This window comes from Pan troglodytes, chromosome 12 (assembly GCF_028858775.2).
Source record: "Pan troglodytes isolate AG18354 chromosome 12, NHGRI_mPanTro3-v2.0_pri, whole genome shotgun sequence".
NCBI classification, from domain to species: Eukaryota; Metazoa; Chordata; class Mammalia; order Primates; family Hominidae; genus Pan; species Pan troglodytes.
Genome location: NC_072410.2, coordinates 16956745 through 16982170, shown reverse-complemented (window position 1 = coordinate 16982170; position 25426 = coordinate 16956745). Strand labels below are relative to the sequence as shown.

Genomic DNA, 25426 nt, shown 5'->3' with positions numbered 1-25426 from the left:
AGTTGAGCATTTCAAGACCCAGGAGAAAACCGGTTGCAGAGTTGTAATAAAAGCTGTCAGTGCCTAATTTTTCAAGTTGGTGCAAAGGATGAAGTGTCCGGGTAGTTCTCTAATGAGCGTCTCCAAATGTTTTGCTGGCAGAAGGACTCCATGAAAGATGACAGAAGAAGTTATTGTGATAGCCAAGTGGGACTACACCGCCCAGCAGGACCAGGAGCTGGACATCAAGAAGAACGAGCGGCTGTGGTTGCTGGACGACTCCAAGACGTGGTGGCGGGTGAGGAACGCGGCCAACAGGACGGGCTATGTGCCGTCCAACTACGTGGAGCGGAAGAACAGCCTGAAGAAGGGCTCCCTCGTGAAGAACCTGAAGGACACACTAGGTGAGTGTTTCACCCTCTGGAGAGAGGAAGCCTTGTGCATTTCAAGGGACACTGTTCATCTTTCTAGTTAGTTTGCTGTTTCAACAACAACAACAAAAAAGTCTGTTTTAAAAGTTAATATCTTCCTAGTTGTCTTTTTTAATAATCTAAGAATTAAGAGATGAAGATGGAGAAAGAGGATGTTTTTCATTTCCTGGAGATTCTGGAGTTTGGGGTCCTGTGTATGGAGACACTTCTGTGTGCTTGGGACCCCTGCACAGGTATCTCCTTGTATCAAGACGTTAGAGGAGCCTGACTTGGAATTCTCACCTCTAAGTCTACCCAGCTCTGCCAGTGTCGTGACATGAAGTTCTTTCTCTCTTATAAAATCCTGTCCATTTGGCCTACATGCCTAGAGCAGGGGACAGCCAAAGCACTTTTTCCCTCTCTGAAATGGATGCTACATCACACCACAGTCCTGGGTGCTGTTAGCTAAGAGGGCAGCTTTGTGACATCAGAGGCCGCTCCAGGGTGGGGGCCTAGTTCAGCCATACTGTTGTCCCCGTGTGCCTCTTTTTTTTTTTTTTTTTTTTTTTGAGACAGAGTCTCACACTTTTGCCCAGGCTGGAGTGCAGTGGCGTGATCTCGCCTCACTGCAAGCTCCACCTCCCGGGTTCACACCATTCTCCTGCCTCAGCCTCCCGAGTAGCTGGGACTACAGGCACCCGCCACCACGTCCGGCTAATTTTTTGTATTTTTAGTAGAGATGGGGTTTCACCGTGTTAGCCAGGATGGTCTCGATCTCTTGACCTTGTGATCCGCCCACCTTGGCCTCCCAAAGTGCTGGGATTACAGGCGTGAGCCACCGTGCCTGGCTCCCCATGTGCCTCTTGTTTTCCCAGGTGTTGTCAGGTTATGGGCAGTGCCCTCCTGGAGTTACACAAAGTTAACAGTATCCAGTCTTGCCTTTACATGCACACGGAACTGACTTACAGTATTTACTGCCTCAGATTACCTGAGAAAATAATTGCGAGGACTTTTTTGAAGAATGACTCATCTGAGCTGACATTTAAAACGTTGTTATCTTCTTATGAGTATAATGTTGTCTGTATCCAAGACTGCAGGTTATCACTTAAGGGCTTGCTAGTGAAATGAGTTAATATTATCACCTGTGTCACATTTACTTGGGGTTTTAAAAAAATTTCTAACAAGAGGATTTGTTTTCTTTCGGGGAATGGAGAATGAGGAATACGTAGGAAAACTGAAAGTAAAATTATACACCAAATGTGGTGGGTGTTGCAAAATGTTCATCTTTTCTTTTCTGCCATCTTGAAAAGTCTAAACTCCCTTTGCAAAATCATCGAAAGCCTTCATGTATTAGGTAGTATTTTTGTGTATGGATTAGGTTCTTACCATGATTTGGAGAGATAAGTGAGACATGGAACTTCGTATGAATCATACCAGCTCACTGGCCATCATAGATTCTCAGCCTGATGGAGAAATTTCATTTTTGATTAGCAATATGCTCCTTCTCCACTGAGCTGCCTCCCTTTCATCTTTTCTTCCCCCACATAAGCATGCCACTTGAAAGAAACACTGTTTTATGCTTATAACTCTTAATTAACTGTGGTTACCAAAAAAAGAGGGTAGCATGAATAGAGAAAAACTTGAAGGTTGTCCTGAGCTTTATTTTTCCAATTTCTACCTTTCACCAAAGTACCATCTTTTTAGTGATGCCAAACATTGTTACATTGTTGACTTGTTGTGTGTCTTTTTTTTTTTTTTTTTTTTTTTTTTTGTATTTACAAGATTCCAGTAAAGCATGAAGTGCTTAGAGACTTGTAGGAAGTAGAACAAGGCCAGGCGAGTTCTCTGGGTGACCTGGAAATTCCCTTGAAAACCTTGTCAGTTTTCTTCCTCAGTTTTCTAGAAGGAGAAAAGACAAAGCCACAAATTAAAACTATGAACCACATCTTCCGCCCAGCATGCTTAGTTTTTTCATGAGCTGTGATCGGTTCAGCCAATGCGTGTACTCCCAGGCTCTCAGACTGAGCCAGCCGCCCGTCCTGGAGCCGGCACTGGGCCCGCGCCCGTCCCCGACAGATGGCCATCCAGCCCTGCTGGAGCGCAGCGTCGGTTCGAGTAGGCCAATCCCATTTTTGGAGAAAACAGATTGTTAGAAAGCTCTTCCTTAAATAGAATCAGATTTCTACATTTCTTTAACTTTCTTCCTTCCTTTGGCTCTTATTCTGCCCTCTAGGCCTGTGCTGAGTAGGTCAGATCCTCTTCTGTAGAGTGTCAGCCCTCCCATAGGCTTGGTCTCAGTTCAGGCAAGCAGTTCTTGGGAAACATTCCTGTTAAGCATTAGCTATTGTAAAAATACAGAAAAAATGATGTTCTGAACCCCTGTATTGAGTATAGCAGTTGATCTTCATAGCCAAAAGGCCCTTGGGGATCAGTATCCCCATCATGAGGGAGAAATATCCCCATGGTTAGTATATATTTTTTGTTTTGATCTCTTTATCGTGCTCACCTGGAGGTTTTTGTTGGACAAAGGGATCTTGTTATCTCAGCATGAGTTTTCCCTTGCCCTGTTGAGCTGCATCCAGTGGAAGAGGAGGCACCCCCTGATCAGGTCTCACCATCATGCAGTAACTTCTGTGCAGTTCTGTGCGAAGCTTATAGATGTGGCGTTGCCAAGAAGGAAAGTGAGAATGCTTTCCATAGCCCCTCCTGCCTCTCATTAGTTGCATTTGTGTGTGTGTGTGTTTTGTTTTTTGTTCTTTGTTTTTTGGGTTTTTTTTTTTTTTTTTTGCTGAAAAGATAGGAGCCAAAGTGTTCATGGCTTCCTATTACTGTTGGTGATGATAATTAAATAGGTATACCATCAGAATGACAGTATGACTTTAGGCCAATTGTGCAGCCCGCAGAAATTATCCCTGCTGTGTATTAGGCGTGGAAACAGCATCAAAAATACACCACATGTATACTGACCACGGTTTGTTTTTGTTTTTTGAGACAGGGCCTCACTCTGTTGCCTAGGCTGGAGTGCAGTGGCACAATCCCTGCTTACTGTAGTATTGACCTCAGGTGATCCTCCCACCTTAGCCTCCCGAGTATCTGGGACTACGGGCATGCACTACCACACCTAGCTATTTTGTATTTTTTATAGAGACAGGATTTTGCCATGTTGCCCAGGCTGATCTTTAACTCCTGGGATCAATCTAGTAACTACTCATGGCACCACCCACATTTGCCATTTTTACTGCTTTGGGAGTCCACCTAATTCATAAATCCATGGTAAGATTCCTTCCTGCTTTGGAATAAAATGGCACCAGCCTCCCCAGCAAAACCACAGTGTTGTGTATTGCATCTCCAACTGTAGATTACCCTAACTCTGTGTAGTTCTCTCCTGCTTTCTTGTACTCATTTGCTGTCCTGAAGTTGTTAATAAACTTAATTTTGTCACATACAGTACTTTGTTAAGAGTAGCTTGAGGAAAGACGTGAGAACCTATGACAAAAAGCTCTCTCATGAAAGTATTTACCTGCTTTCTTTCTCTGCAATAATTTAAAATTGAATAAAGCAACCTGAGCTCTTATTTTCACATGGGCAAAACATTTGTATACTGGATCTCTTCTCATATTCAGCTTATGATCATGAATAGTCAGAACTTTGCCACAGATAACAGGGAATGATGATCAAGAACTGTTTCTGCTGGCAGAATCCAGTAGATGTTTTTGAAGGGCTCAGACTGCACAGCTCTGAGCTCAGCGGAGAGCGGTCCTGGGCTGAGGTCTGGCCTTAATACTGCAACTCCACTTAGAAAATTGTGCAGGCGAGGTGTTGTAAAAGCACTATGCTACATCTTTTGAGATGGGGAAGCTGCTCCCAGAGAGGTATTTTTCAAAGATTTTCCCTCAAGCTACTGAAGAGCAGTTTTTTGTTACTACTTTATGACACCAGCTGGAGCCTTGCAAAGCCCCAAAGGTTAATTCTCTTTTCGGTGGTTAACATAGGCTTAAGGGCTGACTCACATTACCCAAAAAGTTACGGTTCCGTTTACAACCTGATCATATCCTCAGGAGGGTTTGTTCACAGGCCCACCTGCCTGTGGCTCACCCTGCCACCCTACCTACCTGGGACTTCTGCATCCAGCGTCACCTGCCCCAGGGCTCACTCCTCAGCATTCCTCCCAGCAGGACCACACCTAGGCCTAGGGTGGTTAGAAACTTGCATGATCAGCCCCAGAACTCCTGCCTCTGTGATCCAACCCAGACCTGGGAGCACAGAGGCTACTGAGAGGGCTCCCTAATGCTAACTGTGAAATAGCCTTTGCACTGGTTTGAGCTGATGCTTTTGGATGGGGACAGGGTGGCTGGCACCCATGGGTGAAATTGACAGGGTTCTGAGAGGCATATCCCTGCTAGGATCAACTTTGGAATTGAACTGATCAAAGTCACAAGGAGTACAGCTGTAGGATTGTTACGTAAGATCCAAAAGCAGTGAAAAGCAACACTTGGTATTAGAATTAAGATTACAGTACTCTGGAGGGAGGGAGGCAGAGCCTCAGTGAAGGTACAGGGGCTTCTGTCTTGGTGATCTGCCCTGGGGTCTGTGGGGCAGGCTCATGGGCACACCTGCCTTGGAGGAGTTTGCAAAGCTGACTGCTTATTTCTGTTGGTATTATACTTTCGTTTTTAAGAAATTTATTTTAGAAAAATGTCAGTTCAAAACAACGATCAGGGCTGGGCACGATGATTTATGCCTGTAATCCCAGTGCTTTGGGAGGCTGAGGTAGAAGGATCAGTTGAGGCCACGAATTTGAGACCAGCCTGGGGAACATAGTAAGACTTCATCTCTACAAAAAAATTTTTTTTTAAATAGAGCATGGTGTCATGTGCCTGTGGTCCCAGCTACTCAAGAGGCTCAGTTGGGAGGACTGCTTGAGTCCAGAAGTTGGAGGCTGCAGTGAGCAGTGATTGCAACACTGCACTCCAGCCTGGGCCACAGAGTGAGACTCTGTCTCAAAAAATGAGCCATAAAAAAACAAAAACAACCATCAGAACAACAAAATGTCAGAACTTTTAAAGTTCCTGCATCCACAAGGGGACCCTACCCACCAAGTGCCAGCCTCCGTCCCAGAGGTCAGGATGGACAGAGCTCCTGCTCTGGTGGAGTGTGTATGTTCCACACAGGCTCAGGGACCTGCTAAGCCGTAGGCGTCTCAGAATGAGGAGGGGCGTCGCATTGCTGGAGTGAAGTTCATAGCGGGGCATGGAGGATGAGCGAGCATGTAGTCAGAACCGCATGGGGAGGCCTTCCTGGGCTGTGCACAGGACTCAAGCATCTCCACTGGGTGATCACAAACAGTTGAAGATTTGAGCAGGGGCATCCCATGTTCCTCTGCAGAGCTGGGGAGGAATTGGGGATGAAGAAACGTGGAAAGCTCAGAGAGGAGAACACACTGGTCCATAGAGAGCCGTGGATGCCGGCGGCACTGTAATGGAGATGGAGGAGTGTAGATCCGTGCCCCGCCCGCCTGTGCATTTACCAGGATTGCCTCTCGTGCCTGGATTAACCATTCCTTGTGACTGCAACTTGTGGGGCACACGAGATGGGGAATTTTCTCTCTACTTCTTCCAAGTTTCCACTCAGTGAAGCCGTGGATGGAGCCCCAAGGGCACTGTTGCTACACTGGAGGAACCCAAGGTCGTTGTGGATCCCGAAAGAAGGGACTTGGGGCAGGTGGCTTAGGAGAGTCAAACCTGGTGTGGAAACCCTCCAGGCAGCAGTGAAGGTAACAATGTTTACGGAAAACTATCAACCATTTTCTAAATTGAGTTCTTGTGAAAGTAAAATATAGATATGCCTTTGCTAGGGAGAAGAGAGCAATTTGAATTACATTCTTCAGTTACTTTTTACACCTTTATGGAGTCTGATTTTAGATTTTAAGTGGACTAACAAATTCCTCGTTATGTAAAAAATAAATATCTGCCTAGTTTTAACAATAGATGCCCTTACAACATTTTTAAAGCATTAAGATCATGCATGATCTTTAAAGACAGTGTATACAGACGTCACATGTCTTGTGAAAGGAAGTCTGGCTCGTGCACCAGGTTCTGACCACCTCTCTATGGGGAAGGAAGCCCACATTAGGTGCTGCGTGCTGGATCCAGGAGCCAAGTCGCTTTCCTTCTGGTATAGCTACCTGCTGAAAGTGATAGTGGCTGTTGGTGCCGTTGAGGTTTTTCTCTTTTTTTTTAGACGGAGTCTCGCTCTGTCACCTAGGCTGGAGTGCAGTGGCACAATCTTGGCTCACTGCAACCTCCACCTCCCAGGTTCAAGCGATTCTCCTGCTTCAGCCTCCCTAGTAGCTGGGACTACAGGTGTGTATCACCATACCCAGCTAATTTTTGTATTTTTAGTACAGATGGGGTTTTACCATGTTGGCCAGGCTGGTCTCGAACTCCTGACCTCAAATAATCCACCTCCCTCAGCCTCCCAAAGTCCTGGGATTATAGGCATGAGCCACCGCACCCGGCCAGTTTCTCTCATTTTAGAGCACACGAAGTCTTACCACAAGAATCATGCTCAGCAATTTATCTTAAGATCAGACTGGCCTGGAATTCTTTCCTCCCTCCCTCCTGCCCGCTCCCCCCTTCCCTTTCTTCCACCTGCATAATGGCTACAAGAAGTAGCAGGTGGGGATCAGGGTAACGGGCTGTAACTGCAACCAGAGAAGGCAGCCCTGCCCCGGGTAACTAAAGGCCCTTTAGTTAGGGTTAGCCTGCATAAATACATGTAATGAGAGCAGCAACAGCTTGCAGTTTATACAGCACTTTGCAATTTACCAGGCGGCTTAACACTTACAGGCATTTTTTTATATCAGTGGTAAAGACTCTAGAATTATGTCTAGGAAGAATTAGAGGGCTTCAGACTAGTGGGAAGGGGGTCAGTCTTGAGCCTGTGCTTCATACTAAGCATGCTGATTTTACTTAGATCGAAAGACCCAGGTTAGTCGAGTAGTCAAGCAAGATTTTAGTTACATGGTACATAAATTTATGAAAATGTCCAGTTCATATGAAAATATGTAATAGCACCCCAGGCCAGCCTCAGTAGTGTTACTAATCACAGATGAAAAAACGAAGCCTGAGAACACAGCAGTCACAGGTACGAGACCCAGAGGGGACTTCAGATCTAATCCGAATTATTTTTCCTCTACCAAATTGACTATCTGGATTTAGTGGTAGGCCGCTTTGTACATCTGGGGGGACTCTGTCCCAGAGTCAGAATTATACCAAGTTCTTTGTTTTAGAAATGAGAAACCTCGGGACTAACTAGCAAGCCTAGAAAGGGGTTCAAGGGTTAGGTGATAATCATGTATTGATATAAATTAACTGATTTTGATGAATGCCCTTATTTGTGGAAATACACATAAAGTATTCGGGTAATGGAACATCGTCTTGGCAGCTTAGTCTCAAATGGCTTGGGGAAAATAATGTTTTTTGCGCCGTTTTTGTAATTTTCCTGTGCACTAAAACAAGCAGACATATCAGCAGTGGTTTAGAGACTACCCTAGGCCGTAAAGGTAGCTGGTAGTCTGGAGACTTGGGCTCCCCTGCTGTGCCTGGGCAGTGCCCTAAGTTTGGCATAAGCCTTTAAGAGGCCAGAAAGAATCATCGAGTATCTGCTGCAGTTGGACTTAGAACATGAGAATAATACCAGATGTCAGCTGATGCTTCACAGAATGGTTCTAACAGTACATGATTCAGAACTTTCTCTAATTATTCATCATATCCATATCCCCAGCATGCAAGTGAAAACCATCTCTGCTTCTTGCTGGGTCACCCCAGGCTGTTTTGAGCTCCTAGGCTCACAGCCTCTGTGATTGCTGGGAAATCGGAAATTCTCATTTCGGCATTATAGGATTGTGGGTCTGTCATCGTGATTATAAATATTCTCACAGGTCTCAACAAGGGCAGAGCTGTTCATCTCTGAAATGAAATGTGGGTAACAAATGCAGCAGCCTGGTTCTCATGGAAGCCGAGTCTAAGCTTCAGTTGTCCCTTTCTCTATCCCTTGGAAATCCCGTCTGAGCCACTGCATTCTCTGCTGTGAGTGACCTTTGAGAACAGTAACCAAAGGCTTTGAAATAGGGATGCAGACATGATGCAGCAACCCCAACAGTGTAATAGGGTGTGTTCCGATCAGAAGGGGGAGCCTGGTCAGATGTTATTTCATCTGGTCGGGATGTGAAGGAAGGATAAGGCTTAGTCCCTGACTTTCTGAAGCTTGTATTTGTAATATAATTGGGAAAATAATACTGGCACAAGATGGACAGTCCTCATTCAAACAATAGCACTGTCCCTTCCTGTCCAACGGGAAACTAGGGCTGAGTTATGCAGCTCGGGCACCTGTGCTTTCAGAGAGCATGTAGCATTGTGGGCAGGAGGGAGGACTCTGGAGTCTTCGATCACCTACATTCAAATACAGGCTTTGCCACCTACTGCTGTTAATCATTGAGTGACTTTGAACAAGCCGTTGAAGCTTCTGAGCCTCAGTTGCATCATCTGTATAACGGGATACGTGACTGCTTGTCTCATAAAGTTTTTGAGAACTTGAAGGAAGTCATTCATGTGAAGAATACTCTGAGCTGGGTTGAGACTTGGCGAGGGGAGGTGGGGTCTCACTTGAGGGATGGAGAGTGCAAGTGAGGATGTGTAGACAGAAACCCATAGGTGTGGGAAGGCCATCGGCAAGCCAGCCGGACTGGGGTGAGCAAGAGGGCTGGGGCAGCCTCTGGGGTGGGGCATGCCACACCATAAAGGCCCTGGGTGTGAAAAAAGAACCCTCGGAGGTTTCCACAGGGCTTAAGGGGGAGATGAGTGCTGGGGTGTCCGGCAGGGGTCCTGATCCTTGTCTTCAGGACACGACTGGAAGGGCCTGAGCCTGGCAGTGGGAGGTGGGGGACGGGGCCTGAGAGTGACCCAGGGTGACATCCCAAGCCCTGAGCTCAGCTGTGGGGATGGAGAACAAAAGAGAAGAGGAAGATTTTGAAGGAAAACCCCTAGGACTCTGTTGACTGGATGGGGAACACCTCGGAGAAGTGTTAGAATGACTCAAGAGTTTCCAGCCTGAAGGACCAACAGTGACCCAGAGAGTAGGGGAAGTAAGAGGAGACTGAGCCACGGTGCCTAGTGGAGTCTGAGGTTAGGGTGGGACGTCAGTAGGATGCAGAGAAGGCTGCAGGTGTGAATCTCAGGCTTGGGAGGTACACAGTTATCCTTATGACATACTTCTTTATGTCAGTGAATTTTCATTTTCAGATGTGTAAAGATAATGTAATCCAGGGCCTACCTCGGAGAGCTGGCACTTCTGAGGCAGCTGATTAGGTACCTCAGCCAGGCATTCAATTTCTTTCATGTTAAGGACTGGACCTGGCCTTCTCTCTTTTGGATTCTTCTTTGTCCCTTTCACACATGAGTTTGGCCCTCCGAACCCATGGGAAAGATCTGTAACCTCTAGCTCGCATGTGCTTATACACACACACACACACACACACACACACACATCCCTGCAAATGGATGCTGGCCCTCCGAACCCATGGGAAAGATCTGTAACCTCTAGCTCGCATGTGCATGTACACACACACACACACACACACGCACACGCGCGCGCGGTTCCCTGCAAATGGATGACTTTAGATGCAGTTAACACCATCCAAATAATACTAGAAAGAATAACACTGGAATAACACCATCCAAATAACACGAGTACCTTCAACTAAAAAGCGGTCACCAGAGCCCTCCCCAGCAGGAGGCCTCTTGGTAGCTGGTGTCAGGGCGGCAGGCTCCCCCAGCCAGCATCAGTGCTCCCTGCCCTCCCTGCTGAGGAGTATGTGGCTTCCACCCTGAAGCCAAACAGAAAGCTCATGCAGTAGAAAAGCCTAAACCAAGTCCCCCGAACTAATCTCACATGCGTTTTCCCAGCGAATGGGCCGTGATAATTATTTCTCCTCGAGTGCCTAAAGTGTGCTAGGTACCTGCTAGGTGCCTGAATATGTTTTTATTTCATCTTCACAGTAAGCCTACTAGGGAAATCATAATAGCCTCGTTTTGCATGTGAAAAAACTGATACTCAGAAGTTAAGTGAGGCGCCCAAGAACACACAGTACGTGCTGGGACTGACACTTGAGCCCAGTGTGGCCTGACTCCGCCTCTTGTGATTGCTGTTCAGTCTCAGGAATTGGGGGTGCTGATTGGTGTGGGAGGGAGATGCAGTTCCTGCTAGGCATCAATACTGGCGACTCTCACCCACACGACTGTTGAGGTTATTTGCTGCCCTTGCGCTAGCCCCCAAAATGCTAAGGGAACAGTTCCCCAGTTCTCCCTGGACCCTAGGGATTCACGTCTTTGTAACTTTTCCTGGTTCCTTAATGTTGAGGTGAGCAAGAGCCATTAATCAAAATAACTGAGAAGCTGAGTGTCATAGGAGTATACTCCTTTTCCGTAATTGAGTTTAATCTGGGAGCAGTTTTGTCAGCACACATGTGCCGCTGCTGCATGAGTCATCTTCAGCATCTTTGTCATCAGTTTCTTTGTATGGCACAGTTTTCTGCAAACAGATATTCCTCAGAATCATAATCTCTAAAATGCCTGAGTTTTATAAAACTATTAATCAGTTGTCTTCACTCTTAAAGACAGAGATATTATTGTTATTATTATTATTATTATTTGAGACAGAGTTTCATTCTTGTTGCCCAGGCTGAAGTGCAATGGCAATATCTTGGCTCACCGCAACCTCCGCCTACCAGGTTCGAGCAATTCTCCTGCCTCAGCTTCCCAAGTAGCTGGGATTACAGGCATGCGCCGCCACACCCAGTTGATTTTGTATTTTTAGTAGAGACAAGGTTTCTCCATGTTGGCCAGGCTGGTCTCGAACTCCTGACCTCAGGTGATCCACCCACCTTGGCCTCCCAAAGTGCTGGGATTACAGGCGTGAGCCACCGTGGCCAGCTGGGATATTACTTTTAAAATTTGGAAACTATAGAAAAGCATAAAAGAGAAAAGCAAATGCTCCGTGATCTTATCACTCAGAAGTAATCACGGTTGACATCGTGTCTCTTTTCCCAGTGTTAATATAAGTATATAATCAAGATCCTGTTACACAGATGGCTTCTTGCTGTTGTCAGTACTAGCTGTCACAGTGCAGTTCATCTGTAACAGCAGTCCCCAAACTTTTTGGCACCAGGAACTGGTTTCGTGGAGGACAGTTTTTCCACGGATGGTGGCAGGAGGTGGGGGCGATGGCTTCAGGATGAAACTGTTCCACCTCAGATCATCAGCATTAGATAGATGCTCAAAAGGAGCTCACAAGCTAGATCCCTCACAGGCATAGTTCACAATAGGGTTTGCGCTCCTGTGAGAATCTAATGCTGCACCGCCTGACAGGAGGCAGAGCTCTGGTGGTAATGCTCGCCAGCCCACTGCTCATCTCCTGCCGTGCAGCCCATTCCTAACAGGCCACAGAGGTACTGGTCTGTGGCCCCGGGGGGTTGGGGACCCCTGGTCTAGAGAACATCAGGCTTTTCCCACAGGGTACTTGGTCCTGACACAGGCTGGAAATGAGATGTACCCAGTAATTTTTGGTATATATGCTTCCTGGGTGTTGAGTGGTTGGGATGCTCAGTGTGGCTTATATATTCTGTGAGTCATGTAAAAGGAGAAGCTGATTCTTTATGGTGCATTTGTCTTAGAAGTAGTTTGTTTTTCTGAGTTGAATGTTCTTCAAGAATGAGAAAATTCCTGTTAATCATCCTATATACCATTCAGACATGCTTTCTAAACTATGCCGCTCTCCAAGGAACCACTTTTTCCTTTCAAATCAGTACAAAGCCAAACTGTTCCCCTTAAAATGTTTGTATGTAACATAAGGGGAAAAAAATTCAGCTATCTTAATTCTGTTTTAAATGTTCCGCTTCTCCAACAAATTGTTTATCGTCTCTTTATCACGCTAAGACAGGGACTCTGTGGGTTTTCAGAGATGCATTTAACACTTCACGTTTACTTTTCATGTCTCTGTTGTATAATTTACCATTGTATGAACATGAATTAAATATAATGTATCAGAATTTAGAATTCATTAAAATTCTGTCTTGCAAGATTGTTCATAATAGGAAGGGCCCACATAACATGGAATCTTCGGCAGTAGTTGTGGTGCCAGACACCCCAAAATAAATGTGGGTTTGTTTTTGTGTATCTTTAGCTTCCAAGTATTTAGAACCAAAAATGTAAAACAAATCACAACAGATTAGTGGGAGGATACTTTGAGAGAAAATAGACACGGGTTGTCTAAAAAGATTTCTAATGGGGGACAAGGCAGGAGAGACCCTGGGAAGTGAAGGTGGTGTCCGTACCCTTGGAATACTAAGGAGAATCAGATGTGGAGTTCACAGTGGGGTGTGTGGAATTCACATTGCTGTGTGCGCTTGGCTGGGTGAGAGCCAGTCGTGTCCTGGTGAAAGGCAAAACATTAGGCAGAGCATTTCCTAGGAACTGGCATCTTGGTTGCTTCTTACTAAGATGATCTCACCCTGCTTCAGCTTCCTAAAGATCACCCCTTCCTAACTAATTACTTGAGTTACTCAAGCGGGAGTCTTAAGTTTACGAATAAAGAAACGTGAACCAAATATGCCAGGGAATTAGAGAACCATCTTCCTAGCATGTTTCTGTCTGCATTTACCCATACGGTGTGCTTTCTTTTTTAGGTGCTATCCATATGTCTAAAATGTTCCTTTGCTCTATTCCATTTTAATGTCTGTTTCCTGGAAGCAGGTATGAGGCTACTGAGAGAGCGCTCGTTTACTGGCTTGATGTGTGAAGCTGCCTGCCTGCAAGCAGGTGGGCATCTGTAGGGCTCCTGCATGGCCCACGTGCTGCCTTGGTGTAACTGATGGACCTTGGCAAGTATGGGTGGAGTTGGGTGTATTTCTGCACATCAGCCTACATTGACTCATGTCAGTTTTTGCCCAGAAGTCTGTCCCTATGATCAACTCCTCCAGGCTGATGTGGGTTTTTCTTTATAACTTCCCCTTCCGTTTGGGAATTCACAGATTTTGGGCACGCACTCAGGTTGTCCTCAGTGACCCCCACAGCTGTGAGAGCCACCCAGAGGGCAACTGTTCATAAGTTAAAGGCTGGGGTGGCCTGTGTTTCTTCCTGGAAGCAGGCCGTGCTGAGGCAGCTGTTTATGGGGAATCTTGCTTGGTTTTGTGTTTTTGTTTTTTTAAGGAACATAGTTGTTGATTGTCTGATTTGTGAAATTTACAAGTGGGTGTTCGTAAAGTAGAGATGAATTAGTGGTAAACATGCAGTTCGTTCTAATGCTGCTAATTGAAGTTGACTAAATCTGTAATGTTTAACCGGGTGTGCCAAGAAACTTCATTCAGCGGTGAGAAAGGTTGGCTGTGTGGTGTCCAAAAGGACCACTTGATCCCCTTGTGGTTCTACTGTGGGTTTTCTTTTTTCTTCAAAGCCTGCTATACACAGTTATGTTTAAAAAGTGAAGTTAATCGATAGTTTGCACTATCTGTAGAATTCTGGAAAGGCGACAGCCTGGCTCAGCGCTTTTCTATGAAAATGAAGCAGTTGACCCAGGTCAGACGAGCGACTTGGCCAGGGCTATGGGTCTGCCTCACAGCAAGGCCAGGAGTGGGCCCCTCGCAGCCCAGGTTTGGAGGCTGGAGCCCAGTTCCATCAAGGCCCTTCTCCAAAGCACGGAACAGGTGGACCGCACCCAGGCACTCCAGAGCACTTATGTCTCAGTAACCCTTGTTTGTCCAAAGCAGCATACGATCCAGCCCCGCTGCCCACCCTTACCTGGGAAACGGGGCTCCTCTCATAGACCCACAGTGCTCCCCCTAGCCCGTTCATAAGTGCCCTCACATCTGAGCTGCTCCTGACCCTGAGAGCCGAAGTGAGCTGAGACTCACCCCTCTGGAGCTTTTTAGGGAGGATAGAGGTGTGTGCATACCTTGTTGAGAAAGTGCCACACCGGATCCTGCGTGTGTCCCCAGCCATATAACAGCAAACTGGTATGAGGATGACAACACAATGGCAGCCATCACCTGGGCTCCTGCTGCGTGTCAACACCACACTAAGTGCCATCCTCAGTTACTGGGCCCTCATAACAGCCCCACGGGTACCAGGGGTTTCCTTGTGTTACAGATGAAGACATGTAGATGTAGAGAGATGTTACAGAAAGTGCCAAAGCCAAGCACGAGGAGGCAGAGAGGCTGGGCTCCAGAGTGTTCTGAGAAGCTGGCACAGGTACAGTTCGGCTGTGTCTTTGCCAACCACGTGCCACCTGCGTGTTCCCCCGTGAATGTGCTGTCTCTTTTTGTGTATTCATCACATTTCACTTTCCTGAGCAGGTGTGGTCCTGCAGAACAGCAGGCGTGCTGAACTTTTGCCAGTGGATTGACACTTTAAGCAGTGCTCCAGAATGCCGTGTCTCATCCTTGCCGCGTCTTGTACACTCTTTTGCATATTCAAAAACGCTTGGGCTCATGGATCTGGTATATGTGTTGAGAGGTACTAAATATGTATTTTTAATTAAAAATTATAATGAAAAAAATTTTTAATTCTCTTCATTGGCATCTGTGTTCCCATTTGACTTTCACATTTGTGAGAAAATTCTATACTTTTAGACCATTTTTTTTTCAGGTTTAAATATTCCATCATTTTGTTTGCCTGCCTGCTCACAAAGGAATGGGCTTTCTTATGACTGGAGTGGAAAGTCAGGTTCAGAGCCCTGGACACAAGGACCCATGTGGTGGTCGGGAGGGTGGGTCCTTTGCCCCAACACCTCCCTTTCAGAGCTGGTTCCTGGTGTGCCCACCCACTGGCAAAGGGACTACCTGCGCATAGAGATGTTGGAAGACACTCGGCCCCACCTGTATGGGCTGAAGTCCATCAGTGAGACCACAGTGCCACGGGGCCAAGCAGGGGCCCTACAGGTGCTCCTCCTACCCTCCCCTTCAGAAAGCAGCCAGCTGGAGGCTGAGGAGGCAGGGGGCCAGCAGCCCTAACCCCTACCCAGGCAGGGTGACTGCTTGGGGTTTCCCTCAGGGATGGCAACTCCCTTCTGTGGCATGAGGCTCCTTCCTCCCTGCCATCCTGTGGCAGTCCCTTCCTGAACTTGGGGATTTTGAATGGCACACAGTAGAATGTTTCATTATGGGGTATGCATGCCTAGAAATAAGAAAAGTCAGGCCAGGCACAGTGGCTCACACCTGTAATTCCCAGCACAGTGGGAGGCCGAGGTGGGCAGATCACTTGAGGTCAAGAGCTCGAGACCAGCCTGGCCAACATGGTGAAACCCCGTCTCTACTAAAAATATAAAAATTAGCCAGGGTGGTGGCACATACCTGCAATCTCAGCTACTTGGGAGACGGAGGCACAAGAATCGCTTGAACCTGGGAGGCGGAGGTTGCAGCCAAGATCGCGCCATCTCACTCCAGCCTGGGTGACACAGTGAGACCCTGTCTCAAAAAAGAAAGAAAGAAAGAATAAAGGTAAATATCCTGGAATTATTCCAGTCTGGGGAAATTCAGGGTGGTTCAGGAAATAATGTACCACAGAGCCACCAGACACAGCCAGTGACAGCAGTGCTTTCACCCTAGGAGCGACATCACTGACATACGGGTGTGTGAGTGCCCAGCACATCGTAGGATCTTTGTGGAAGGGAAGGAGGAAGAAATAGCTGCAGAGAAGGGTCAGCGTGGTGTGTGCTTGGGAGGTCTGCTCATTGTGATCCTGGCCTCCTACTTTCGCTCACACCCCTGGCAGTGTAGGTGCCTGTCACTGCAGACACAGGCCTGGAGGGTCTGATGAGTGCGTGTGAAATCGGGGTGATGAGACAGCGAGTGGGGTTTATTAATTAGCAGATGTGTATTGAATGCCTGCTCCATGCCCAGATCTGAGGCCACGATGGTGACTTCATTTGTCCTTCCCAAGGAGATAAATACAGAGAGATGAGGAGGATGGTGAGATGAGCACCAGTGAGCGCTCCCACAGCCTGCGGGAGACAGGCCTTTAGACAGGCAAGGTGCTGTCAGGCGCTGCACCACGTTATTGTAGTGCTGGTTACTGATCAAGGTGCTCCGCACGCTTTGGGATCAACCCTCATTTTACCATGGAGGGAAGGCCAGTGGTGTTTCCCCATGGGCTGTGTTGCCTGCAGTCTGCTCAGGGAGATGGGGATTTGCTAAGCTTTTGAAAAAGATAATGGTTTTTCTTTTTTCTTTTTTTTTGAGACAGAGTCTCCCTCTGTCGCCCAGGCTGGAGTGCAGTGGCGCGATCTCGGCTCACTGCAACCTCCGACTCCCAGGTTCAAGCGATTCTCCTGCCTCAGCCTCCCCAGTGGCTGGGATCATAGGCATGTGCCACCACACCCAGCTAATTTTTTTGTATTTTTAGTAGAGACAGGGTTTCACCATTTTGGCCAGGCTGGTCTTGAACTCCTGACCTCAAGTGATCTGCCCACCTTGGCCTCCCAAAGTGCTGGGATTACAGGCATCAGCCACTGTGCCCGGCCTGGTTTTTGTTTTCTAAAGCTAAACTACTAGAGGTAAAAAGTTTCCTGGGTCAACTTCCTAAGGTCAATTAGGACCTTAGAGAGCAGGGAGGAAACTACATGACACCTGACAACAACAGGAACCTGAAGGGACAGTTTTGGAGATGGGCTGAGATTTCGTGCAAGGGAAATTGGTGCCCAAAAGGGACATGGAAGACTGGGGAAGCTGTCAAGAATACATTTACTGCTTTTTCTCCATGGTGGTTAGGAATTTAGAATTTCTTCTTCCTTAAATGTACGCACTTCTTAATGGTGAGATTATTTTCTGCCAGCAGGACACTTGGAAGAGAAAGGTCAGTTGACGAATATTTTTGCTTTGCTCGACACGTTTCTGCCAGCCTCAGCTGGAGAGCTCTATGCTCCTGCCCTGCCCAGATCCCTCTCTGCAGCTACGGGATCAGCTGAAGGTGCCTGCTGCTGCTTGCACGCTGTCCCCTGCTACCTTCCCCCCTACACCAGGCCTGCCCTGTGCCCTTGCTGTTCACAGTGTGGCCCTAACACCTCCTTCACATCACTGAATGGCTCTGAGTCCTTCTGCTCACAGCCGTGGTGTAGCTTGTCTTCCTTGCCACGGGTACTTCCTGTCCTCACCTGAGCGCCTCCGTGTCCTGCGGGACCGAAAGAGACATGCTCAGGGAGGTCCTCCCTGACCTCCTGCTCTTTATTGCGATTGTCACCGTTGGTCATCTGCAACTTGGGTTTGTGTAAGTGACTCTCTATTGCACTAGTCTGTGAGGTTTAGGAGGCTGGGTAGGTTCTTCACACTTTCCCTCAGGCTGAGCATTAAACAACAAATGAGCAAAGAACCCTTCTTGAGAACTCTGAAGAAATGAAGAAAGAGGTACAGCCAGAGGTGGCATTTGTAGGTATTCTAGTGTAAACTCATGGCAGAGCCAAGGGACAGCATTTCAGGAAGGATTGGAGAGCATCGTGATCTGTTAGTTGACTGAAAGTTTTTGCACCTTAAATGCCGTTTGTTGCTAGGGAGGAGTCAGAAATGATTCGGAGAAATCTCTGAAAAAGTAACTGAGTCCCCTTTCTCCTTCATCCGGGTACACCTCTGTTGAGCAGTGAGTACACTCTGATGCCCTTCCCGGAAGTGGACATTAGCAGCGCCTGTCCTCTGCCTGTCTTGGCAGGTGTGCTGTGACCCTGGGTGGGGCCAGACCAGTGGCATCTGGTGCCCTCACCCGGCTGCCAGGAAAGGTCAGTGTCCTTCCATATCCCACACCCCCCGTTCCATGATCCTTGGCCAGCAGTCAGTGTCATGTCTGAGCCTCCATATGACAAAAGGAATGGGTGTCAGCTGAAGCAGCTAGCTGATGGCATTTGTGCGTGAGTCTCTTCCAACTTAAATTTGACCTTGTCTGAAATCGATTTGTACCCAAAAGTCTGTCCCACTCTCATGAGCCACTCTCAGGATGTTCTCTGACCACTGTGCCTAAGATACTGGCCCCAGTGAATTCATGTGGGCCCACCCTAAGTCAACTCTGAGAGCTCCCAGAAAATCGAGGTTACATCATGTTGGTCTGTGAGGCCTAATGGATGTGGCCTCCCAGCATCACAGGTTTCTCATTATTACTCCTGCAGTAAATATTTTAAGCCCAGATTCTCCAGGCTTAGGAAACATGCACGCCACCCAGCTATGAATTATGTCTGCTGATCCACCGCCACCACCACCCTCACTCCCACACCCAAAACCCTTGGTCACTGTGTTCTTTTCAGCTCACCCATATTTACCACGTTTTCAGATGGGAATCAACAGTTTGGCTCGTTTAAGGGGATGGTTGGGGAGAGGAACAGTGAGGCTGGGGGAAGGGTGGTTTTATTTTTTGGGGGGCTCTTAATTGAAGAGACTGAAAGTCAACTCAAAAGTAACAGAAGGGGAAAAAAAGAAAATGAAAAGTTGGCTCAGATGATTGGGAAGTACGATTGGATCCAGGGGTGCAACTCTTGGTTGGGGCCTGTCTCTCTGAGCCTCTCCCTGCTCACCTCTGCCCTTCACTCCTTACATGAACCTCTGCAGCGTGGGCAGATGCTGCTGCAGCCCTGGCCATGTCCTCCTAGGGAGGGTATTTCCCCCATGACTGTAGCAAGGGTCCCGGGAGTGCCCTGACCACACAGATATGAGTCATGGGCCTTCCCCCATGGCCAGCAAAGGCGGGGGAAGGCTCGGGGTGAGATGGGGCCCTTCACAGAGAGGAATTTTGTTTGACTAAGAGAAGGGACAAAGGGTTCTGAACAGATTAAGACAACAGAACCACGACATTAATCTCATGTGGCCGCCCTTTCAAAAAATCCTTAAGTTGAGTGAATTTGAGTTTTTTCCCTTTACCTATTGAAATATTATGATGATAAATTTGTGCCCTTCGTACTCTGACTAGTGGAAGCTAATCTTAGTAGCATAACTAAAAAAGTAGATGCAAATTAAATGAATATACAGCAACACAAAAACTTGTAGAAGCTGAGCTGAACATTAGTTATATTCTAACTCTTATATGGAAATGTACTTTGGTCACTTTATACCATAATCAGATCTTATCATATCTCCATAGTATTTAATAAAAGCTTTTTGTAATATTTAGCTGACTTTAATAATAGGTTCTGACTCTAGTGGGGGAAACCCCCACAGATCAATAATCTCGATTCTTAGCAAAAATAGCATTTTCAATAAAAGGAAGTTTTCTGATTAAATTTGGTTTATGTTACACATCTGATCAGTAGCAAAAATTAAATGATTTTGCCATAGAGCTCCCAAAACTTGAGCACACCCTGTCTAAACGAATTGGCTTGAATATGTTTCTGAAGTACCAAGTTTGTTTGACGCTTTATCTTAAATCTCCAGAACTCCAGCTGGAAGACAACAGCCAGAGCATGTTTTAAAGTCATCTGTTATTACATCTCTTCATCTGAAAGGGGATATAAAAGATTTTGACTTTAAATTTACTGACATTAATAATGTATGACATATTCAGGCTTTTATTAGAACCCAATCTTTAATGTCTGTAATTTTATTCAGGAAAGTTAAAATGTGCTTATTATCAATAAAAATAAAACTTGTGATCAGAGATCCAATAGCTTGATGCTGCAAAATCACCACCAAAGCAGAAACTATAGTTTACCTTTAAATCCAAGTCAGCTATTTGCCACTTAAAATTATACTATCTGTCTGCTCACCAAGTAACAAATGTTATTACCTACAGTACACATGTTATTTTATTATTATGAAATGCAGATAAAGTCATGGCACAGTTGGTGGCTGGTCTTTAATGTGGCACCTGTGGAGGTAGCTTGGTTAAGGAGCTTGTTCACACTCCTTGCTGTCCATCTTGGGCAGCTCTATGCTCAGGAGCTCTGTGTCCTTGCCCTCCAACCTGGCTGCTGACTGGCCTGGGAGACCTCAGGCAAATGCTCAGTCTCTCCAAGCCTCTGTCACTTGTCTCATCTGTGGAGCACACTGTCAAGCGCCTAGGGCCCCTGTGTAGAGCAAACAGAACATTGCAGCTGCTGGAGGTGCTGGCGGTACGGGGTCTCCTGCCCCGCCCAGTCCCCTGGGCTGCACACACATGGAATCCTGGGACTCATTTCCCACAGCAGCAGCCTGAGAACAACTGGCCAAGCTGCTGCAGACTGAACTACAACTGGCCAAGCTGCCTCAGATCGTGTTCCCCCCATTCATATGTTGAAATCCTAACCCGTAATATGATGGTATTGGGAGGTGATTATGTCATGAGAGTGATGCCCTCATGAATGGGATTCGTGCCCTTATAAAAGAGACCTCAGAGAGCACCCTCGCTGCTTCTGCCATGTGAGGACACAGCAAGGAGGCACCATCTGTGAACTAGGAAATGGCCCCTCACCAGACACCGAATCTCCTGGGGCCTTGACATGGGGCTTCCAGCCTCCAGAATGGTGAGAAATAAATGTCTGTAATTTTACTTTATAAGTCAGTTGGTTTACAGTAGTTTGTTGTAGGCGCCTGAACCAATTAAGATACCATCAGATCTCTAAGGTTTCTAATAGAACTTAAACACCGTAATTTTATGATGATAGATTTAAAGAGCTTGAGATGCTTTTCAAAGTAAGAGTTAAAATCCTGCTCACTGCTGAGCATGTCTATGAAACAGCATCTTGCTTTTTTTTAGTTACTTTCATTCTTTCATTCTTTTTCATGCAAAGATATAGCAGTTTATACATTATTGAACAAGCTGTAGATAAAGTCATTACTTTGTGAGAAAATGCTGCTTCATCTAATACACAGCATGCCAGCCATTGGAAGGGTTTTGTAACGGTCACATTCTAGATATGACCATCACAATATGATTTATCCAAAGCACGCTGCTGTGACACCTCCAACCAAAATGCTCGAAACCAGGTAAATTCTGTGCAGTAGGATTTTATGATTAACTTGAGAATTGAAAGAAAAATACATCATTTCATCTCTTGTCTCAAGTCTTGCTAAAACACATGACCGCACACCATGCCTTGGTAAGGGCAGGATGGGAGGCATTGGAACTGTCTGGGTGTTCTGCATGGGTGAGGACCCACCTACCTCACGTCTCCCTGAAGGATCCACCTGGCCTGCAGCCTGCTTTGGAGTTCACTGTTGACCCCGAGGTGAGCAGGCTCCAGGGACATGCTAGCAAATGTGCTCTTCCAAAATGCAACATAGAAAGACTGGTAAGCAGGGGCCCTGGATGATGGGGGCTTCCAGTCTGCCATGTTCTGGTTGCCTATGGTTTCATTATGGTAGCTAAAGACAGCCCGAATCTGAGAAGTGGGTATGAGGATTTGCCTGTCTTGTTGAGAAAATATGTAAAATTCTATGAGAAAAGAATCATGTTACCCTGTTAAACACACATTGGACTTCAAATTGTGCTTCTGTTACAACTGGAAGCAGTAGGTGGTTTTACTTTAATGAAAGATGAGGCGATGAAGCGGAGATGTGTAGAAAAACTACACACAGAGAATGAAAGGAAACTGGGATCTGGGTGCCGCCTCTTTACCTACAAGGTAATGAGTTTGCCTTCGAATTAGAGAGAAGCAGTCGCTTAGAGCCTGGACCACTCAGGGACTTGCCCTCGGTCTGGACGCACAGCTGCAGTGCTCCGTCTCCCAGACACGCATGAATCCCTGCTTGTTCTGCAGCAGAAACCTTCCCTTTGAGATGTCCCGGCTGCCACCTGGCTGGGTCACAGCTCCAGGTGAAGTCCAGGCAAGAGGAGAAGGATGAGGGATCGCTGAGTCCCCTAAGCCTGCCCCCATGTAAAGGCTCTCCTGACTCTAGGGTTGCAGTTTACTTAATTATCCTCACACAGAAAGGCCACCTGCACTCTTGGTGCATTTTTCTCTTCCCACTCCTCCTCCTACCACTGAGACACCTTGCCCAGGCACCCTTCCCCTCCCTTCCCCTGGCCACAGCTTTCTTGCTCTGGTATCCTTAGCAGTCAGGAGGGCTGCGCACATTAAATCTTCATATGCCAGCATTCAGGATCTCCCATCCCTTCTGTTCTAGATGACCCTGGCTCTGGCCATTGGGCAGGATCAGGGTGCAGGGAGGAGAAGGGACCTGCTTTCTCAGCAACCCAGCAACTTGGTCCCATTGACGCCTTTCCCACACAGTACCCCTCCAGCCTGCCGAGACCTATTAACTGCTGTTCTGGGGCCCTGGCCTGTCACTGGTATTACACTTCTTATCCAAAATCTTCATTATCTGAACCTCAGCCCCTCTTCCATCTGGAGACACAGGGGCCTCTTCATTCTGTAGAGAAAGAGAAAAGGTTTCTCTCTGCTTGGGCATGCAAGCAGGCAGGGAGGGAGTGGAGTAGATTCTTGGCACCCCAATTCAGAGTCGTAGTTTCATTTCCTATAGAAATCATATTACAGATGATAATGCTTTCCATAAAAACCATTCTGGACACCAGCCGCTATCAGAACTATGCTTCTTGACTATTATGGATCGAATGGGAATTTACTGGGTGTACAGTCTGTGCCACATCACTGGTGGGTATGTTGGGCCAATTCCTTTACCTCCTGTAGCCTCAGTTTCCTTATTTCCACAAATTAAGAAGTTGCCCACTTTGTCACAGGACTGTTGTGAGGGTTTAGATAACATAGGTGTCAGTAAAGTCAGGTCCCTCTCCATCTCCAGACACCTGCCTCTTGAATTTCACTGCACCAGCAGCTACATACAACATTGCTCCCATGGAAGAGTGTTTGCTTCCCAGGTGTCAAAGTCTGGCAGGCAGGCTTTCTATTTTGATGGCCATCCAACACTGGTAGGATCATGGCCAAGTGTTTTTAAAGAGGACTTTGGCCCTCTTTTGGTAAAGTATTGTTCAGAGCAACAAGAAAGCCACAGCTTAGTTAATGAGGGTAATCATTGTTATCCACAGAGCACTTCCTGTGCTTTATAGCGTCAGCTGAACGCTGGTGCCTGTCATGGGCCAGACTGCATCTTCCTGAAATTCATACGAAGTCCCAATCCCCAGGACCTCAGAATGGGACTATGTTTGGAGACAAAGCCTTTACAGGGGTGATTAAGTTAAAATGAAGTCACTGGGGTGGGCCCTCATCCAGTCTAACTGGTGTTCTTATAAGAAAAGGAGATTGGAACACAGACACACTCAGAGGGAAGACCATGTGAAGACACACAGGAAGAAGACAGCATCTGCAGGTCCAGGAGAGAGGCCTTGCAAGGAACCAACCCTGCCCACACCTTGATTTGGACTTCCAGCCTCCACAACTGTGAGGAAATAAATGTCTGTTGTTTAAGCCACCCAGTCTATGGTACTTATGATGGTAGCCTGAGCAGACTAGTATGTTCACATTTGGGGGGTAAGAAAACCAGTACACAGAGAGACATTTGTTAAGTAATTTGACTAAGAGCATGCAGCTCTCTGTCAGTCTGCACTGACCCTCTGAGTTGCGCCAAAGACTATTTAGATCACATTCAAGCAAAACAGGTAAAATTTCCGCTGCATGCTTGCTATGTGCAATGTTCCAGTCTTGATGGAGAAGTATAAGCTCTATGCAGGCAGAAAGCATGCCTGTCTGCTCATTTCACCACTCACCAAAGTCTAGATTGCTGCCTGGTATGTCTCAGGAACTCAGTGGCTGTATTAATTAGATTACTGTATTTTGTTTTTGAAAGAAGTCACTAAAGTAGAATATTCGTCTATCAGTTATAGAGTGTCTTTATAACATATTGTGATGGCCACTATCAAATGTCTTTTCTGCTGATCTTTTCACCTTTATCTTCATGGCCTGATGAATATTCCGAAACCCGCTCTTCCACAGGCGTTTTTTCTCAAGTAGCTTTTGTAATTTACATGTTTGCAAAGGTCTATTAAAAGTTTATTGTTCAGTGTTATTTCTTGACATCATTGTTGCCAATAAAAGTTGGCCTCAGCGTAGCCCTCGCGCCCCGGCTTGCTAGCTGTTTTGATAAGGCCGTAAGGCCTTCCTGGTTGAGCTTCGGGCACCACTGCCTTCTGGACAAAGAAGTTTGCTTTCATGGATGGCCTGCCGTCCGGATTGTGGAGCTGTGGCAGTATCATGGTGCTTTCATTGTGTAGTTGAACCATCCTGCATTTGAAATCCTATGAAAGGATGAGTTCTCAGATTTAGAGGTTTGCGTTTTTATGTAAGTTAACACAAAGTAGAAATCTAAGCGTTTCACCTGTTCTAATATTCTGGCTTACTCTTGTGTTTCCCATGCACATGCATAAAATGTGGTACAAAGAGAAACGGCAGAGGCCATTAGCATAAATGAATCAGTGTATTTGCTCTGAAACGTACGTGGCCTCACATGCCTCCTGGCGCCGCGTGGGTGCATGTCCCAGGGCAGTGGCAGTGGGAGGGGGGCAGCAGCCCAGCTCTCCACCATTGAGGACAATCAGCCTTTTTACCCTCTTGACCTCCTGCCCACTCAGCAAGGCCATACAAGCACAAGTAATTCTTAGGACTGATCGCCCTTTACTCTAGTTTAAGGAAGAAAAGGAGAAAGGGGTACAAGCTACCCATGGAAGTGCTTGGTGGAAGTCATTTTGAGGAGTCTACAAATGACTAAACCTCCACACTGATTAAGGTAGAGGTTGAAGCAGAGCTGTGGTGGGAGCACTCATCTCTCAGGACAGCTGAGGAAGGCCAGTCTGCTTGTGTGGGGTGTGTCCCCAGCTCTGGGGCTGACATGCTTTCCTCTCCTAGAATGTTCCGGAATTCCGTGCATTTTAACACAGTTAAAACATTTTTACCTTAGGGCTTTTCTAGCATTTTTCCTCATGCACAGGAAGAAATGTTTCTCAATCTGATTCGATACTCATATCTGTGACTGAAGAAACAGTACTTACTGTAATTGTGTTTGATGCACTGAAATTTTCTACTTTATTCCCTTAAATTCAACACATACCTATAGGCTGGTTGCA

At 46.6% G+C, this 25426-nt stretch overlaps 1 protein-coding gene across 6 annotated transcripts in view; it reads left to right on the top strand.

Annotated features, from left to right (window-relative positions):
* NCK2 (NCK adaptor protein 2) overlaps positions 1-25426 on the top strand; it is a 150850-nt gene that overhangs the window by 111378 nt on the left and 14046 nt on the right. For 4 of the 6 annotated variants that reach the window (XM_054678688.1, XM_016949220.4, XM_016949222.4 and 1 more), the window contains one exon: positions 142-383. In XM_054678688.1, the coding sequence (XP_054534663.1) occupies positions 158-383 (226 nt within the window). In that variant the 5' untranslated portion in view covers positions 142-157. The remainder of the gene's footprint in view (positions 1-141; positions 384-25426) is intronic. The other 2 variants (XM_054678689.1, XM_063788921.1) reach the window with 1 other exon arrangement.